Consider the following 20,832-nt stretch of genomic DNA (forward strand, 5'->3'; position numbering starts at 1 on the left):
TTTATTTAATAACTCCTTATCATTCCACAGGGCTCGTATAGAGGAAAATATTTTCTCCTGCACACATTCTATTTTTCTAAATCCATGGTACGAGGTCTTTTGAGGGTCTGTCAGGAATGCAATAAACAAATATGCAGAATTTGGGGATTTGATTTCACCTTGAAATTTCAGTGAACGATTTATACAAAGTATTAACCAAACTGGAATTCTTATTTCCGTATTCAAATTGGGTTTAGTTTGGCCCATTACCTTATTGGTTCAGGTTTGGTTTGACTGAACTTTAAGGAATTATAAAATCCTGGTTCCCGTTTATCCCACATATTTTTTCCCAGTATGCTATTAGATCTTGTAATCTATCACCATACGATCAATCCATGCAGCACTGCACATTGTTTAACTGGAAAGGCTGCATTCCTTACATTTGTTTTAGCATTTATAGGCAAATTATCTATATTATTTCTCTTACTGAGCCCCTCTTGTTGTGCCTTCAACCATTCTGCATGCAAAACACTCCATGACTGACCTTACTATGGACACCAATGGGGGCATTTCCCCCGGCTGTTTTTGAAAAAAGGTATTTTTCACAATACTAAGTTCATTGCTTCCCTGTATGTCTGAAGCTGACAGCAAGCAGGGCTGTTCAGTGCCTTTTACCTAACATAACCCCAAGTACTTTCCCTTGAGACACATTGAACTGCATGAATGAGGACAACTAGTTACATAAACAAGCAGTATTTATATTATAAGCCAAAAACCATGTAGGACAAATGTTGTTCGGATGTGCAAAACAACAAGGGGCTAAAAAATATGCCAGTATGAATGAATACTAAACTACTATCCTAATTTCTAGGCAGTGGCTGTCGTAACAAATGTATTTTGCATGGGCACTTTGTTGCTCAATAGGGAACCATGATGTACACAGTACCCATAATTCTATGCACTGTTGTTTCAGCCATATTAGACTGTAAATTTGCCCATGTGAGCAGTAACCCATAGCAACCAATCAGCAGGTAGCATTTACTGGTCAGCTGTTTAAAAGCAAACATTTTATTGGTTGCTAGGGGTTTTGCTGCTTTTGATTACATATGGGGGAGGTCAGGGTTAAAATGCCTTTTATTCTCACTTCTGCAGCGGCAAATCCCTGCGTTGGATATGAATATTGGTATCTTGGCATTAAAGCATTTTGGATAGGAGGACATATGTTTTATTTGATTCATTCCATTACTATTATAAAATTAATGAGCGTAGCATTTATGTGGGAGGAGGTAATGTACCAAGGACCACAGAATCTGTCGCCGCATTTGTAGAAGATAAAAAACACACCACCACACAACCCGCGCTATTACTCATCCGCTGCCTCTTCCTGCTCTACCCACGCTGCGCGATGGCTCTTTAAGAAGTCAGATCTGAAGTGGGCGGGCCCGGGCCCCCGGTGACGTCACTATCCAGCCCATTCATATATAAGCGTGTCTCCCTGACATGTGAACAGGAATTACAAGTTGAAAGCTGAGAGGACTGTACGGGAAGGTAGGAAAGAAAAAGCTATCAGTGCTGGAATGCTGCGGGCACGGGGATATTAATAACGCGGGACGGAGAAGGAGTTGCTGGGCAGCGCGGATAAAAGCCGACCCTGAGAGAAAATGAGCTGACCTATTGGATTACTGAGCTGCCATAGGTATGACTTGATACTGCGCCTTGGGAGAGGTCATTGTGAGGGGGAACTGGGGCCATTTACTAAGAACAACTCTGACTGCACAGAGAGCCCTGATTATCTGCACTAAAAACCTCCCCATTAGCGATCTGCAGACAGTCTCATTCATCTGCACATTTGTTGCTTTTTGCAAAGCTGTCACTTTCTGAAGTGTCCAGGGATCGGTGAGTGACTTGTTGCTGTAATACTTCAGTCCCTCTGGCTCAGTAATAATCATTCATATAACTCATCCATCAGGATGTCTAGTTTGTGACCCTACAAACTAATATACTGTATGTGTGTGTGTATATATATATATCTATACACACACACACACATATGTATATATACACACATACTCCAATATACAACTCATATACATAAACTCATATACACACACATGTGTATATATACATACACAAGCACTCCTATATACTCATATATATATATATATAATGTCCATATAGGTGAACGCACTCTTACCGGATTTAATAGAAGTGGGTGCGTCGGTCAAAGGCTTAATGATACATCATGATAAATGGACCCGCACTCCAAAGTTTTTTGTGATATATTTTATTCACAAATGCATAAGGATAAATGGCATGTGTACAAACAAGTGCTTAAATCCCTTTGTAAATTGGCGCCAAGTACACAGATATAGATACATATAACCAAATGAATGGTGCACTCCATAGACAAAATGAATACCTGGGTGCCAGCATGGGAAATAAGCAGTGAACAAGGATTGCGGCACACACAGGTTTTTAGTGAAATATACACAGGGATCTTCGTCTTGCTCCTGACGAAGATCCCTGTGGGGGATCGAAACGTTGAGACTTAATAATAAACGTTGAGACTTAATAATAAAACATTTTTTTGTTTTTACACTAAAACCCTGTGAGGGCCGCAATCCCCTTTGTTATATATAATATAATAATTATCATATAAATACACACACATATATATATATATATATATATATATATATATATATATATATATATATATATATATATATATATATTATATTAGTATATATATATTATATTAGTATATAGGACCACAATCTGGGGATGGCAGCTTCCAATAGCAGCCAGTGTGTTACTAGATAGGCTCCATGTAGTGGCCCATGCATCACAAATTGCATCTCTTGAGATAGCTATTCATACAGTCAAATCAGTTACAACCCGATGGGATCATAAATATACATACAGTAAAAGCAGTGGTGTAAGGGGCAACTCTTATGGCAAGAATAACAACTTACACACATTCTGTATTTTGCCCCTGTGCCCCCAGTTAGGTTAGCTGATGCTCTACAGAGTCAGAATCTTCTAGCGATGCTTGTGCTACAATTTTCTCTTGTCAATTTACTCCCTTTTTTACTAAGATGCAAAAGTAGGATCAAAGGAGTACAGTAATGCACAAAATTATTGCATCAGTCATAACTTTTGGTTGGCTATGCATCATTTCTCCAAATACATTCTACTTGGCAATACATATTTAATTCCTTTTCTCTCTCCTTGTGGAATTACCTACTTTTAACTTTTATTATAAGCACTCTTGCGGCTTTTAGACCACTATGAATATTTTCCTTCCTTGATTTGTGGTAACCCCCCTCTCCACATACACACACACACACACACACACACACACACACACATACATACATACACTGTTTATTGTACAGCTTAGTAGAACATGCCCACACGTTATAGACTGCAATTATAATGTCTATAACATAATAGTGTGTGCATAATCTAGTCTGCTCCCTGCAGCGAATAAGGGGAAGTTAAAGGCACTAATGTAGAAAGAGAAAACCCAGTGGAGTTTAGTTCAGTGGAGTTGAATGCTTACAGTATTTTCCTAAAACAACTACCCATTCTCCAAAACAAGGAGGTGGCTTGTTATTGTATATATTACACTAATGTTAGGACCAGACAATTTCCTCCCTAGCACTATACTTGACAAAGCGCTATCTGTTGAGAGAGTTTACATCAGTTTAAAATGGATCTTAAAAACCCAAATTTGTATTAATACTGATAGAAAATATAATTCTACCTTTCCAATATACATCAATTAAAATTTTTAGTGGTTTTAACGTTACATATAAATGTTGGTGCCATTGACATCACTATCTAGCTGGCTATTTAGATCCGGTGCAGTACTGTAACAATTATATATACATATAACATTAAAATCACTGAACATATTTCCTGTATAGTAGAAAGTTGCTTATGACTATAGAAACATCCCCATTAATCATTGAAAGAAACTATATATATATATATATATATATATATATATATATATATATATATATATATATATATATATATATATATATATATATATATATATATATATATATATATATAATTTTTTTTATTTTTTTTTTAAAAATACATATACTTTTTTGTAAGACTTCTTTGAGAAGTCACTGTGTCTTTAAGGGTTTAAGGGGTGTGTCAGTGGCTAAAGGTGCACCTGCCACACAGGTAGGACAAGAATGGTTGCTAAGCAACTGTCAGGGGTGAAGAAAGGTGAGGTTGGATTTTTTTTTTTAATAGGCTGGTGCTTCGACTGACTTGGAACAAATTGTAATCAGAATTGTAAATATATATGGACTATGAACTTTTCTAATGCTGTCTAAATACACCTATATCTAAATGCAGGAGCGGGTATCTAGCTCTATTTTAATCTGAATCAGTCCTGTGCAGGGTTCTATAATGAGTGAAGTATAGATTAAAGCCCTCTTTGTAAGGACACAATGTGTTTCATTTCTGTTGCAGAAACCACATATTGTCTCATTTATTTTTTGGGGGGTGATTCCTGTTCAAAGCATCGTTACAGCAATAACATAGGGTCTCATTTCTGCCATATACAGCTGGTAGAAGCAAAGTGTTTGCATAATTTGACAAGGACACAGTTGGGCTGTGAATGGTTAATAGGCTAGGATGCACTGTGATTGGAGGTGTCGATATAGGGTGTTCTAATCTTCTAGTAAATTGGCATGCTCGGCTCATGCTGTCGAAGGTATTTCACAGAGCTGTAGGTAATGAGGAAACCTGTATAGGGTTTATTTTTTTTATCAAGAGAGTTCCCCTTCATTAATTATGTGCAGGGTTATCAGTGCCTTGGTCCTCTGTGTATATTTGCAGGGCTGGGAGCTTTTACTGGTCTCTTAATAGTAAGAATAATGTAGCTTTTAAATAAAAGACAAAAACTGAGGTGGGATGTGTGCATATAGTACGCTTAACTACAATTAAGGAACAGAGAAATAATATACATTAAAGGGGTTGTTCACCTTTAAACACCTAATTGTTTTCAGATGGATCACCAGAAATAATGACTTTTTCCAATTACTTTCTATTTTCTATGTGTGACTGTTTTTCTAATATTCAGGTGTAAAGTGTAATTTTTCACCTTCTAAAGCAGCTCTGGGAGGGGGGGTCGCTGACCCTGGGAACTGCTCTAAATTGATACATTTAATTGATACAGTTCTTGTCTTTGTCCCTGCTGAGCAGAATCCCTGAGCTTCATTACTGGCAACTGTTAGAATTGATACAATAGTTGCTGATATTCCAGGGATGCTGCTGAGAATAGTATCAATTAAATGTTGCAAAATTGTAACAGTTTAGAGTCTGCAACTGAATTACTGAGCTACCAGAGACAGGGACATTCAACTTTAAGCTTAGATTTTAGAAAAACAGTAAAAAAAAAAAATAATTGAAAAAAGTCTTTATTTCAGGGGAACAATCTGAAAACCATTAAAATGAAAAAGGTGCCCCCTTTAAATGAGAAATGTGTCCTCGAAGACTTGTCTTTATTCTACTGAATATAAATGACATGTACATACAATTTGCATTTATACATAAGAATGGGCATTTTCTATATTCAGCTTCTTTTTTTGTGTACGATCATTGGGTGGTACTGTACTTTGCTGTTGCACTCTGTGAAGAACATGTCTCTGTGTGCGTAAATGCAAATATCACAAGCAGCCCACTTTAGTATTTCCAAGGGAAATGAGATTCAAAGTAATACAGCTTATTATTTTTACTTACTATATATATATATATATATATATATATATATATATATATATATATATATATATATATATATATATATATATATATATATATATATATATATATATATATATATATATATATATATATATATATATATATAGGCAGCATATTGTTCAGCCCTTTACAGAGATTATATGCCATGTAGAGGAGTCTCTCCCCCAGTGGAGCTTACAATCTAACCTCCAATAAAAGGTTTGCCCAGGTGCAGTAACCCATAGCAAGTTAGCAACTAAAAAGCTGTTTTGTTGTGATCAGTTAATGCTACTTTTTGATTACATGTTATAGACCTATAGCACACTTGCCACCATTTATTACATAAACCCCTAAGGTGTCCAACACATTGACACACACCATGGGACAGCTTTATTAGCCACTAATTAACCTGCCTGTATGCTTTTAGGAAGGAACCTGAATAACCAGAGAAAACCCAATAGACACGGGGAGTGCTTACAATCTCCTTGCAGACCTGGCTGGAATCAAACATGAGATGAGAGGGCTACAAATATGGATTTCTATCTCAATATATTGTTCGACATGTGGGGCATAATGTACAGACAGCATACACACTATACAAGTATAGAGATGCTGTTTCTTTAGTACCAATATTGCCTTTCTCAGCCATTTATGTATGAAGAGGGAATGTTATGCACAAGTAATAAGCCTTGCTTTCATACAATGTCTATTCAAGAGAAGGGCTAAGCCCTACTTATAAATAGTGTGTATTTTCCATTTATATACACACTTTACTGCAGATCCTCTGATCATTCCATTGCACGATGGAGAGGAGATGATCCTTACCGTTTGCTTTTCCCTGGAGACATAGTCGTCGATGAAAGGGGGAACATAAGTTCAATTTAGCAAAAAAAAATGTTTGTTTTTTTGTAATTCCTGCTCAGTGTATAGCAAGAAATACAGAAAGAAAGGTCAGTGATATTATTCTAGACTGCCTTGAGACATTATTTTAGCAGCGCTGCCATAGTTGACAAAAGGATTAGAAATGTGTCTTCTCATTTCCCCTTCCTGGTGTCTCATTAGCACCTTGCAGTGGTATGTCTGTTTCAAATAGGTCACATATCTTAATGACAGCAAAAACAAGTTTTCAGGAGAATGCATGCATCATCAGCAGTGATATGTCCCGTTGTTTGTCTTCTTCGCAAACATTAGTTTAAATAGTCCAAATAACCCCTTGCTCATTTATTTGTAATTCCTCCCGGTTAGTCATAAAACATCCTATAGCAAGGCATGGGTGGGGGTCTTAAAGGGGAACTATTGCAAAAATGAAAATGTAATAATAGCTTCAGCATGCTGAAATAATAAACTTTCTAAATACAATCAATTGAAAAATCTGCACCGTTTCTGAAATAATTAAATCTCGCAACATCTGTTTCTCTTCATTCTGTCTTCATTCAGGAGTTGGGTGTCAAATGAATGATCCAATATGTCTTATAGGGGGGCTCCTTTTGCCTAGAAGATGTATTGGCGTTCACCCTATTAAAATCACCAGAAATCCTGTCTCTCTACATGCAGGACTTGTGCAAAAGGCAGTTATTTTATTTGTACTGGAATCGGTTATTTGAGTGAGCTCTAATACATCTTCACGTAAAGGGAGCCCACCCACCATAAGATATATTGGATCATTCATCTGACCCACAACTGCTGCATGAAAACAAATGCTGAGAGCGGAATAGTGAATATAAACTTTATTTCAGAAACAATGCAGAATTTTCAATTGATTGTATTCTTATTTCAAAATGAGGAAGCTTGTATTACATTTTAATTTTCACGATAGTTCCCCTTTAAGGGCGAAATAGATGAGCCAAAAATACTCTCAAGCACTTAACTTCCACAATGTATGTTCTGTTATAGGGGATTTTAAAGCTGCAAAAAAAGGCTGTTTTTCTTCTTTTAATTGCAGGTATGGGATCTGTAGAGTGCTTGGGACCTGGGGTTCCCTAGATAAGGTGGTCTTTGTGCAGTTTGAATCACCATGCCTTATTAAGGCAATTAAAAAGAATTTACTAAAAAAAAAAAAAACCCAGTAGGATCGTTTTGCCACCAACATCTAATACTGACAGAGAAAAAGTAAATAAGTCAAAAATTAAGAACTGTCTGCTTAAATAGGACTCTAGTATTGTGGGGCTTTCAGATCTAATTCTTGTGCTGGGATGTAATCATACATCATTTTGCAAGTTTGTCTTATGCCTTTGCCAAATGCACAGGTCAGACACTTTTTTTGTTCTGTCCATCAATCCACTGGTCTGGATGCCAGTTATTCATTTGCTGTATCAGGGGTCTGGATAGGGTTGCCACCTTTGCCGGTGGCTAAACCCGAACACTGTGGGCGGGGCAGATATCATTGGGGGCAGAGCAGTGATCTTGGGGTGGGCATGATGACATCAGAGGCAGTCACAATGATGTCGTGGAGCTATGAGGCTGGATCAGGGTTATTGCATCACTTATATGCAAATAGCTGGATTTCTGTCCAGTTTTCTCAATGTTTTAAATGGGACAGAAAGTTTTGAACAGACCGCCCTTTGACAAACTGAGATGTCCAGTTGAAACCCACACGGCTGGAAACCCTACATCTCTCTTATTCTGCCCGATAAATAAGACCAATCCTTTAACTACAGGTATGGGGTCTTTCATACAGAAATCAGTGATCCAGAAGGCTCCGAAATACAGCAATGCTCATTTAAAAAAACTATTTTTTATTTTGGATTGATTTCCTCATTTGTTTCTTTAATAACAAGAAATTAACTGCACTTCATAATAACTAAGCCATGTCAAGGCGAGTATCTTGGTATTAAATTGGTTTTCATTTGGCCAGATTAATGTTCGGGTTTCACAAAGCTGAAAACCGAACAGAAAGTTGACACCCAAACAGGCCTTAGAAAAACCGAACTTTTCTGGTCAAAACTGAACAGGTGGCAACCCTAGGTCTGGAGCTTGTAATTTGCCCCTGTGGTATTGCATCCCTCTGATAGTTTACTGGGCTGCTGTGCATAGTGCAGTCATTACATCTTCTTTCTATCAATCTTTTCCAGCCTAGGTTTAAAACCGTACCATGACTGGGGTGACTTTAAATGTAAAAAGTGCTAAATAGGATGAGGCATACCATAGAAATATGCTTCTCCTTGCTAAATTTCCTAATAATACACTAGGCAAGTAGTTATAGGTGATCCCATTTAATTATAGGAGCATACAAATTATATGTCTCACACCCTTCCACTAATATGAATTTGAGATTCCTATTCAGCTTAGAAGGAAAAAGCAGCATCTGGCTATGAATGGGCTGCCCTAAATGTACCAAGGATCTATTACACAAACTAGAGTCATGCAGCCGGTCGGGTACCCTCCGGTTACCCGCAAAAACCTGCGGAACCCTGCGGGTTGCAGATAGAAGGGTGTGGGTATAGATGCGGGTCGGTGGTTCTCCGGGTTTGCGGTTCGGGTTGCAGGTCTTTACTCCTTTTTTCTCTGATCGCCTACTTCCAATGATGTCACTTCCGGGTTAAAATGACAGCACTTCCTGTTTTACTCCTTTTCTTTGTGATCACGCCAACATCTAATGAGCCAGCACTTCCAGTTTACAATGACAGCATTTCCTGTTTCTTGATGGTCAGGGGATAAGGTACTTGCGGGTCGGGTTGGGTAGTGGGTCCAAGCGGATAAGTTAGTGGGTTCAGGTTTAACACATTGGTTCCGCGCAGGACTCTATAACACCAACTGTCAGGGGGCATTGAAGTCACTCTCATCCAACAGATGCAGCAAAGTGCTCATCCATCACAATTTATCAAATGTTTCACTGTAGGGCCCTTCTCCATGCAAATTCATTATTTAGAAACCTGCATTCATAAGAATTCAAGTGTTAAAGAAACAGTAACACCAAAAAATCAGTGTTTTAAAGTAATGAAAATATAACTGCCCTGGTAAAACTGATCTTTTTACTTCAGAGACACTACTATAGTTTTTATAAATAAGCTGCTTTGTAGCAATGGAGGAAATTGGGGGGGGGGGGGGGGGGAAAGGCTATATGGCACAGGTTAAATAGTGGATAACAGAACCTTATTTTCTACAGAGCTTATCTGCTGTGTAACCTGAGCCTTTTCTCCTTTGAATGGCTGCCCCCATTGCTACACAACAACTTATTTATATAAACAATAGTAATGTTTCTGCTGCAAACACAACAGTTTTACCAGTGCAGGGCAACACTGCATTCTATTTTATATTACTTTAAAACAATTTACTTTTTTGATGTTACTTTTCCTTTAATCATCACAGAATGTAAAACATGTCACCAGCCTTAGGCAAAGTATTGGTGCATGTAAAAGGCTTTCATTTCCCCCTTTTCATTGATCTGTATCTTCTAAGCGGACTTGTCAACAATATTAATTTTTGTATTTTTAACCCCCCCCCCTCCCCTTCTGCAGCAGTAGGATGTGCAAATGCATTTTAATAATACCGTCCATTCACATCTCCCTGCTGCCGGAATCCTTAGACCGGTCACCTCCTGTCACACAAAGGCCTTATTTATCTGCCATCAGCAAGGCTAAAGGATTTTTCTTTTCCTACGCATGGAAGGAAGAGACGACTCTCAACCAGTAACTAAAATAATATGGTTTTTTTTTTTTAGCGAAAGCATAAATTATTTTAAGTGTTCATTTAAAGTTACGAATTCCGCAGAGATTTTTTTTGGAGAAAGCCACAATCCCTTATTTGAAAGATGAGCTTTTTAGAATGCATTAGTTGTCTGACACTCTGTAATTATTAGCAGGGCTTCTTGGCAGGGGGATGGGGCGCCCAGAATACCCGAGGCATTAGCCTGGAATAAGATTTGGCAACATTTTATCTTGTGCTTTTACTTTTGTACCGGACCAGACAATTCCTTTTTTCGGCACATGTGTAAATGTTTTTATTAGTAATGTGAACTATAATAACATGTGGCATTGGTTGTGATATGACCTGGACTCTGTTCTGAAGCCACTTGTCTAGGTGAGGAAATGCTTAAAAGAGGTGGTTCACCTTTAAGTGAAATTTTAGTATGTTATTCAATGGCTAATTCTAAGAAACTTTTCAATTGGTCTTTATTATATACTTTATAGAGTATTTTAATATTTTGCCTTCTTCTGACTCTTCCCAGCTTTCAAATGGGTTCACTGACCCCATCTACAAATTAATTATTGCTACTTGCTTTCTCTCCTCTTTCTTTTCAGGCCTGTCCTATTTATATTCCAGTAGGGATGCACCGAATCCAGGATTCGGTTCGGGATTCGGCCTTTTTCAGCAGGATTCGGATTCGGCCGAATCCTTCTGCCTGGCCGAACCGAATCCGAATCCTAATTTGCATATGGGGCGGGAAGGAAATTGTGTGAATTTTTGTCAGAAAACAAGGAAGTAGAAAATGTGTTTCCCTTCCCACCCCTAATTTGCATATGCAAATTAGGGTTCGGTATTCGGCCGAATATTTCGAGGGGGGTTCGGCCGAATCCAAAAAAGTGGATTCGGTGCATCCCTATAGTCCATTCTCTCATTCCAATCATTGCATGGTTGCTAGGGTAAATTGGACCTTAACAACCAGATTGCTGAAATTGCAAACTGGAGAGCCGCTGGATAAAAATATATAGTCAAAAACCACAAAAAATTAAAACCAATTGCAAATTGCCTCAGAATATCCCTCTCTACGTCATACTAACAGTTAATACAAAGGTGAACAACCAACCCCTTTAAAGCACTTAAAGCTGGAACATCCCCGGTAAGATCATCAAATGGAAAGTAATGCTAGAACAGGAACTATTTTATCATTTCCTATGCATTAAATGCATCCCTGGAAATCTGATGGACAATACAGTGACTGCAGGGGGAAGGCATTTTTCCTGCACATTTAACATCCTGCTGTCCATTCCATAATGATTGCAGCAACCTGAACAGGATGTGATTAATCAGCACTTCTCTGCCAGTCACCTCAATGTCCCTGTTACAATGTACTCATTCATATACCTTTTTTATTGTCTGCAGAGTGGTGTGAAGAGTTTCCTTTTTAAAATTCTGACCTGGCAAAATTCCCTTCACTGAGGGCTAAATTTATCAAGGGTCAAATTGAAAATTCGAATTTTCGAGTTTTTTTTTTTTATGGCCAAAACTGTCAAATTACACTAGGGAATTGTTCAAATTCGATTTGCGTTTTTTTTTAAGAATTCGATTTTAGAGAATTATCATACACTGGCCTGGAAATCGACTATTCGCCACCTAAAACCTGCCGAATTGCTGTTTTAGTCGGTGGGAAACGTCCTGGGATCAATTTTGAGTTGTTTGCCTTCCCAAAACTCGAATCAAGTTTTTAAAATTTTAATCAAGCTTTTAGGTTCGAAACCCGAGTTTAGGAAATTCGTTAAGTTTTTTTTTTTTTTTTTAAATAAATTTCGATTTGGTTAAATTCATGGGAGTTTTTAAAAACTCGTGTGAATTCGAAATTCAATCTTTAAATAAATGCGCCTCTGATTGTCAGTGTTTTTTTTTTTTTTTTTTTTTCCAACTTTTAGGTTCGATTCAAGGAACATACTTATTCCAGTAATATCACCACACGTACATAGTCAACCTGATGTTTTTGTTTTACACGGCTGCTATTTGCTGTTTCTAATGGTTACTCTGGTTTTTGGCTCTGCTTAGGGGAATGATCTGGGTACTTCTAGGGAGTGACCAGGAAGGTCTCATATTTGTGTATGAGTTATTGTTGAGCATTTTGAAATAAAAACTGTCAGACTAAGGCTTGAAGATCTAGCTCTCCAATGACAAAACCCATGATGTTCAGGGGAGTTCTGGATGTAACTGAGCTCATTTTTACAACTGCCGCTTTTTTATTTCTTTATCCTGCTGCCCACTCAAGGGACCATGCAAAAAACTTCTGTCTTCCCTCGCTTGGGCATTTAAGTTTCCACATGCTGTCGGCAGTGTGTACTGGTGTACAGCTTATAGACTTCCGAGTATTTCAGCTTTCTATGTTGAAATGGTAACATTTGTAAACAACGAGAGCATGAACTGCCGGTCAGATCTTTATTGCAGTGATTCTCATAACAGTATGGACTCTTGTTTCCTCGTTCTCTAGTTCTGTGTACAGTGTGTTACGTGGAATAACAGGGAAGGGCAAAGATATTTGTACACTGTTCTGTATATTGAACGTTGTGTTCCTCAACATTGTGAGCACTGCTTTTTCCAAAGTATTTTATTATATTTACAGGTGTGTTAGGCCTATTGTTCATAGCTTAGATGTTATGGATGTTAGATTTGTTTTCTGCACAGGGATCCTTCTTTCTATTTTGCACATGTGAGAGCTGTCACAATGGTTCCTCTGACAAGCTGATGAAACATCTCGCCCATACTCTAATAAATGATAATCATCCTGAGGACACAAATATTGGAAGAATCATTTCAAGCTTTGTATTTTTTCCTTTCCTATTGGATAAATTAGAGCTCACTCAAATAAGTAATTGCAGTACAAACAAACAAAATCTAACAAAATAACTGCCTTTTGCGCAAATTCTGCATGTAGAGAGACATGATGTCTGGTGATTTTAATAGAGTGAGCGCTAATACATCTTCTAGGCAAAAGGAGCCCCCCTATAATATATATTGGATCTAAATGTCAATGGTTATCTGACACCCAACTGCTGCATGAAGAGAGAATGAAGAGAAACAGATGCTGAGAGAGGAATAGTGAACATAAACTTGATGCAGAATATTTAAAGGGGTTTTTCACCTTTGAGATCTTTTAGTATGATATAGAGTGATATTCTGAGATAATTTGCAATTTGTTTTCATTTTTTATTATTGAAGGTTATTTAGCTTTTTATGTACGATCGGATCTGTCTATGGCCACCTTTATGATCCAAATCGGATCTGAAAAGGATTGAATCCGTGTGTTATACTGAATTTAATACTATGCCTTATTGGGACCTGTTACCCGTGATCTGTATACTTTAAATATACTAGAAAAGCATTTAAACATTAAATAAACCCAATAGTCTGGTTTTGGCTTGAATAAGGATTAATTACATCCTAGTTTGGATCAAGTACAAGGTACTGTTTTATTATTATTATTATTATTATTATTATTATTTTTATTATTGACAAAAAGGAAACCATTTTTTAAAAAATTAATATTTGGATAAAATGGAGCCTATGGGAGACAGCCTTTCCGTAAATTCTGAACTTTCTGGATAACGCGTTTCCGGATAATGGATCCCATACCTGTAATATAGTTTATTTTGATATAGCGAAGCGCTATAAACTGATTATTAGCGCAGCAGGTAAACCCAGAGGATTTCAGGTGTAACACAACAGCCACAGAAGTATTAGACTGACAGCTGCATAGATATCGATGTCCAGGTGTAGAGTCTTTTGTCTGTCCATATTTCTTATACAGGTTTTTTTTTTTTTTTATACGCTATGGCTTCAATTTATGAAACATCTCTAGGCATCATGAATTCCCGCTGCATTCCCAAGAACAACGTTGCAGAGTAGGATTATTGTTTATTACAAGGTTAGACTGAGGACTGTGTGTTTTGGCATCTGAATGGGCTCTCTGTAATGTAATTGGCACGAGTTGTTTGGACACAAGTGTGGTTTACAACACAGCTATTGGAACAGATTTGTTTTCGACTTAAAAAATATCTTTTTTTTTTTTATTTGATGCAGGTGTAATAATTAAATATTCAAGTATATCATTCTATATAGTCTGATTAATAAACTGATAATCAACAGCTGACTGATAAATAAGACACTTTTGTAAATAAAGGTGCATAAAACTCTAATAGGGCCCTGTTAGTCTAAACAATATGATTTATTATAGTCTATAGAGCAGTAATTTAGTTGAAGGCGATCTATCTGTTGGTATACGATAAATTGATTAACAAAGGGGATCTGACGTTTGTCAGTGTACTGGAGAATAAATTATAAAAGAAGAGAGAAAAGTATCCCCTATTTACCAATCACATTACTTCACTAAAACGTTTTCTATAAAACAACTGGATACTTGTGCTTTCTATAAATGAACGTTCTATTAAAATTAATAACAATATAAATATAGTATATATAGTAAAAATATAGTAGTTATTTCAATTGTTATTAATTTTAATAGAACGTTCATTTATAGAAAGCACAAGTATCCAGTCTATAGAGCAGTGGCGTAACTAGATATTACTGGGCCCCACAGCAAATTATTTTTCAGGCCCCCAAAATGTCTAAAGGTTAACCTTTTACCAATTATTTATTGAAATTGTACAAGAGTTAGAGCCCCTATACCTCCTGGGCTCCTGCTTTCTCTTAATTATGCCCCTGCTATTTGAGCAACATGGAAATTGTATTTGATTAGAGAACAAGTACCTACAGAGAGTATGAAACCCTGCACCCGCCAAAAAAATAAAAATGATATGAATGAAATGTTATGGAGGATGCCCTTCCCTAAGCAGAAATCTTCCTAATATTCTGTTAGACATAATTCATATAAAAGCCAAATTCATTGTCTGTACATTATTTAATAGCATACATGAATTTGATAAAGAGAGGGAATAACTTTCAATCATTTATACCATTATTATTTTAACTGTTGTTGCTTCTCAATAACTCTTTCTTTTTTCTTTTTTTTGTATTTTAGTTGAAGGAATGACAGCCGCTCATACATCACGAGTACTTTATGAATAGAAGGAGCCAACAAAGAATACAAAATGACAACTGCTGGGATTGCAACACAAAAAACCTCGGTCCCATTGAAACATGGATTTGTGCACAGCGGACAAGGCATAATGGGTTCCAATTCATGCTGGACAAATCGTCATTTTGAAAAGTAAGTCGAATTTAATCCTTAGAGACGTGTTGTGTTGCACTTCTGCCAAATGTACCTTTTTTTAGTAGTAAAAGCAAAAAAAATTTTTTTATATGGTAAAAATGATTTTTTTTTTGTTTAGAAAATTTAAATTGTGATCCAAATAACTTCTTATATATGCTAAATAGTTTTTCTTTGTTTTTTTGCAGTGCATACACTCTAAGCTGCAGTTTAAGGGCACCTACTCCGCATATATCAGGCATTGGTAAGTATTTATATGATGCAGTCTTTAATAATTGAGTCAGCTATACATACAGAAGACTTCAAGTTTAGAAAGTCAAGCTAATGGAATTTAGAGTATGCACTCCATTTTAGGAAATTATTCAAATAGACCGTGTGTAGATTGTACAAGGTTTATTGTTAAGATGTTGATTCAAAAAAGAATACAGAATTCAGGGAGCTATTCTGCTATGAATATCCTGTGCTTTAAAACATAATTCTTTGTGACAACTAATTGAATTCTTATTTTACATTTTAGGCCACGTTTCAAAGCCAATCATGAATGGACATTGCTATTCTGAAAATTGCATGAACGTACATTTGAAAAAAACAGGGTTTCTTCACCTTGACATCCCAATTGTAGAGCATTTATCTACAAACTATGTAGAAGATCACATTGTTTCTTCCTTGAAAAAACTATCTATGAACAGTGGATCTAGTCGTGAAAAAACTCCTCCACTTACGCCTGTCAAAAGTGGACCACCGCAGTTTTCTGCCATCCCTTCACACGATCGAAGTTCAAGGCCACTTCCTCCCCTTCCAATATCAGAAGATCATTATTTAGATGATGCAGACAGTGAGGTAGAATTCATCACAAGTTCTGATACAGACTTGCTTTTACAAGATAATAGACCGTTAGCCTTTAAGTATGGAGTTCCAAGCAGGCGAAGCTTCAGGGGATGTGGACAAATAAACTATGCCTATTGTGAGCCACCATCTGTAAATAAACCAGCAGATGAGAGTCCTACATCTAACCAAAATGGACATACACCCAGCTCAAAACCTCAGAAATCTGAGCAAAGTCATAGGAAGCTACGACGATCTCATTCAGGACCAGCTGGATCTTACAATAAACCTGCAATTCGTATAGGAAGCCATATAAATAGGACTTCCCCTAATTCTGATGAAGAAAAACCTGAGGTTCCACCAAGGATTCCCATACCTCCTAGATCACTAAAACCTGATCACAGGAGGTGGTCAGCAGAAGTTTCTTCAAACACGTACAGTGATGAAGATAAACCACCTAAATTGCCACCAAGGGAACCTCTTTCAAGAAGTAACTCTCGTACCCCAAGCCCAAAAAGTCTGCCATCTTACCTCTATGGGATAATGCCCCCAACACAGAGCTTTGCACCGGATCCAAAATATGTTAGTAGCAAAACTTATCAAAGGCAAAATAGTGAGGGATCTGCCAGTAAAGTCCCTTGTATTTTGCCCATCATTGAAAATGGTAAAAAGGCCAGTTCTACACATTATTATCTTCTTCCGGAGACCTCCTGCTTAGTGGGGCAGATCTGAAATGTACGTTATGGAAGCAAAAAAGCATTTTTGTTCTAGTGACGTTGGCATATCTTTCACCAAAGTCAGATGTCGAGATTAATCTAGACCTGGTCAACCATGGAAAGTATAAAATTTTTATGATGTCGATTCTCTGATGTCGTTCAGGTTGTGGCCAGAATGCCATAGTAAGGTCACACTATCTTCAGGATGTTACTTAAAATGTTGTACACTGACTTGTAAAGAAAGCTAAATAAATACTTCTCCTATAGAGGAAGTATGTACAATAAGCTTCAGGTCCTGCTCTTCTATTCTTCAAACAAATAAAGATTTGATTGAAACAGAGCTGAAGCCACACTGAGCCTGCAAATGTCTGCCCCATTAATGTACAAGGCCTTCTGTCATGAAAACCACATGATGGATAGGCATGGAACTGCTAAGTCAATGCTGAACAATTATTTACTGTGCTTAGAGGAGGGTTTGTGTTGGCCAGGGTTTTTTTGCAGTTACAAATGAAAGAAAAAGGACTGCTGTGTTTAACATGGAGCGATTTTGTGAAGGAATAGAGCAGTATTTGTATATCCTGCCTTTGTGTTTAACACTTTCTGATCATGTTCAACACTTATTCAACAATTGTGAATTTCTCGATCTGTATAACACCATTCTCAAATTAGCCGTTCCACAAATGCCCAACAGGCTCCATAATGTGCATCTATTCTGAAGCTACAGATACATTGAATTTCTAAGATCTGTCTGCAATGCATTTTTTCTTTCTTCCCTTTTTATGGACAATTGGCACATGCTTGCGCCTGTGTTGAATAGTTTGCAACGTCTGCTCAGTATATATGTCAGAAGGTCCAACGAAAGAATAATATGAAGAAAATTCAGTGTTCCCCCTCCCCAGTAACGTTTAAATAGTGTTTATTCTTAGTTGCCAGTAAATTCACTCACTTTAGCTGTTAATTCTGATTTTGGTTTTTATATTCTTTTCTAGTGTATAATGAATATGTTGCACAAGCTGGACTTGTGTTTCTGTCATCTATTCAGTATTTTGGCTCTTTTCGTATTCTGTAAGCAAGTCTTTATTAGCGAGGGCACATGAACACAAGCAGTAGTTTCAAGGCATTTCAAACTCTCCTTCTTAAATGCTTGAGATTGATAGTCCCGATATATTCCAGGTTGGAATTAACATCCAAATATTTGCTTAGACCAATAACTGAGTGCTTACAGCAGTAATTGAGGAGTTTGTGTCCATATTTGGAGGTGTGTTTCTTGTCTGACTGTGTTTTTGTCTATATGAGGAAATATTGACTAGTGTATGACTGGTGATAAAGAATGTACTGGGTTAGTTCCCTTTCTATTATAAAGACCTGGCTGGTGATTGTTGTTCAGACATTTTTTTTTTTTTTTTTTTTTTTTTTAGCCATTTTCTCAGGTTTAGTTCCAGGAACTAAAAAAAAATCATACCCAAATTAAAGTATTTGACCTGGTCAGGAACATTTACCTTTTCGAGATGCTTTACTGGGCTGGCGTGTGGCTTGTACAGTATATGTGTATTAGTTTAAAATCAATAATTAAGGCATATATTAACTCATTGATGGCTAGGGTTGCCACCTTTTCTGGAAAAATATACCAACCTTACTATATATTTATCTTTTTTCCCTATTCATAACATTGGGATCAACCATAATTTTTACCGGGCAGGTGGCAACCCTATTGATGGCCACCCTGTGACGCTTGTTCTGTCTAGCTATAGTTCTTGACGTCCACCAACAGTTCAGCAGCCAAAAGACCGCAGGCTGGACATCACCAAATGATGGGTTCAGGGTTACTTAACGATGCTATTAATTACTGACACTAGAACATGTACCCAATGAAGTTTTAGTAATCTTACAACATAAGAAACCTTAGTTAGCTTTGTCCAGGATTCATTTGCAAGCCAAATAAAATTGTTTTATATAAAGATCAATTAATCACCTCCCTACTCTAAAGGTGGCCATAACTGGGCTGAGCAGTGGTGTACCCTACATGATTGGCTTATGGGATGCTATGCAGGAGGTCTCACACAAAAAATATTATTCTTTGTGCTTGGGTTTTCTGCCCAGACCTGCAGAAAGTGAAATGGAGCTCTTTTTCACTTCCTTTCTGCTGACCAATGGAAATATTCCACCAGGACAGATAATCCTTGATCCTGCAGAATCCTAGGATTTCTTAATGGCCTCCAACTTGCCATACACTCCCAGTTTGGTTGAGATCAACCAATGTGTCCAACAAAATCTGGCCACTTTTAGAGGTCATTGTATTTTAACCCATCAGACAAGTTGAAGGCTTGTTCATATATATCACCAATAATGTGCATATGTGCCTTTCTATAACAAAGCTGCTTGCTTTCATTATGTATTTTCACAGACTGCTATTTTCCAATTTTAATTCAGTGGGAGGCGATTTTGGGCTGATTTAGAAGTTTTCCGTCTCAGTCTGTAGAATGTTGTAACTGAAATAGAAGAGGTGCTGCTGTCTGAAACAGGTTCAACACTTTATCTGTCTCTGTATTCATTATCCAGTGATACCCATGCTGTTTACAGTTCAAAAACGATGGTTGTATAACTGCTATTTAAGTTGCCATGTTGTACTACAAACTAAATGAAGGTATAAATGTTATGCCAGAGTAAATGCACTGATATAACTGCATATGTACAGTATTTGACAATTGATTTTTGCTTTTTTTTTTTTTTTTAATACTGTGTGTTATGTCTTTTGAAATTAATAAAAGTATAATATTTATGACACATATAATGTTGTTGGTACATTTTTCAGAAGGGATAGGAAATTGCTTGGCTAAATATTGTACAGGTATGGGACCTGTTATCCATAATGCTCGGGACTTTTTCTTCAAGTAATGAAAGGATTTAAGCACAGGAGTCCGTTTTACTTTGAGATATAATATTTACTGTGTTAATGACCAGGATTAAACATTGCAGAATTAATGTTACACTATGGGGACATGTGCAAGACTCTCTGTCAGTCACATACACAACCTAAAAGCAATAGGTGATTGGTGCAGGACTGTATAAGGGGCAGACTTATTGGAATTGATCATTTACACGCAGAACCATGGCAGAATATACATCGTTAGTATTTTAAGCCTCTATATTTAACAAATAATAACATTCATAGTGGGGGAAAAAAAGCTGTTTTTGGGAACATCAGGACAAAATTGTAATGTAAAATCAGGGAAATGCACCCATTGAAATGCATTATAAATTGGTGGGACCACAAATAAAAATGTAAAATGCGGGAAAACTTAAAACCAGGGACTTAAAATCGAAATTTTACTCTAATTGATAGACTATTTATGTCCTACAATATCAATATGCCCTAAAAATCTTTTTTGTTTTAATATAAAATACCAGTTAACATTATTATAGTTAACCATATCTGGTCCTGATTTGCAACTATATTTGGTCCTGGTTTTTTTTTTTTTTTTCTTTTGGTCCTGAAATGTTGTGTTTTTTTTTTTTTTTACCTGCAAAGTATCTGTTGTCAGCCAGTGGGAAACCAATAAGTACCCAAAGGCTTAAAAGAACAGTGTGTTTGCGTATAGTACTATACATACTATTTAGTATTGCTTCCATTAATGACGACAAAAATACTGACCATTATTGGTTAAAAAAAAA

At 36.8% G+C, this 20,832-nt stretch overlaps 1 protein-coding gene across 2 annotated transcripts; it reads left to right on the forward strand.

Moving 5' to 3' along the window:
* The first annotated feature begins 1,498 nt into the window (after positions 1 to 1,498).
* Positions 1,499 to 19,948, forward strand: errfi1.S (ERBB receptor feedback inhibitor 1 S homeolog). 2 transcript variants are annotated; one of them, NM_001091771.1, is given in 4 exon segments: positions 1,499 to 1,675; positions 15,431 to 15,619; positions 15,808 to 15,863; positions 16,137 to 19,933. In NM_001091771.1, coding segments are annotated over 3 exon segments (1,215 nt in total). In that variant the 5' UTR covers positions 1,499 to 1,675; positions 15,431 to 15,500; the 3' UTR covers positions 17,177 to 19,933.
* Positions 19,949 to 20,832: the final 884 nt, after the last annotated feature.

This window comes from Xenopus laevis, chromosome 7S (genome assembly GCF_017654675.1).
Source record: "Xenopus laevis strain J_2021 chromosome 7S, Xenopus_laevis_v10.1, whole genome shotgun sequence".
In the NCBI taxonomy this organism is placed as follows: Eukaryota; Metazoa; Chordata; class Amphibia; order Anura; family Pipidae; genus Xenopus; species Xenopus laevis.

Excerpts from the sequence above, each read along its gene's own strand:
- errfi1.S (XM_041570474.1), top strand. The coding sequence starts at position 15,501 with ATGACAACTGCTGGGATTGCAACACAAAAAACCTCGGTCCCATTGAAA. Across the intron at positions 15,620-15,807 it reads ACAAATCGTCATTTTGAAAA|TGCATACACTCTAAGCTGCA; the intron begins GTAAGTCGAATT and ends GTTTTTTTGCAG. Across the intron at positions 15,864-16,136 it reads TCCGCATATATCAGGCATTG|GCCACGTTTCAAAGCCAATC; the intron begins GTAAGTATTTAT and ends TTTACATTTTAG.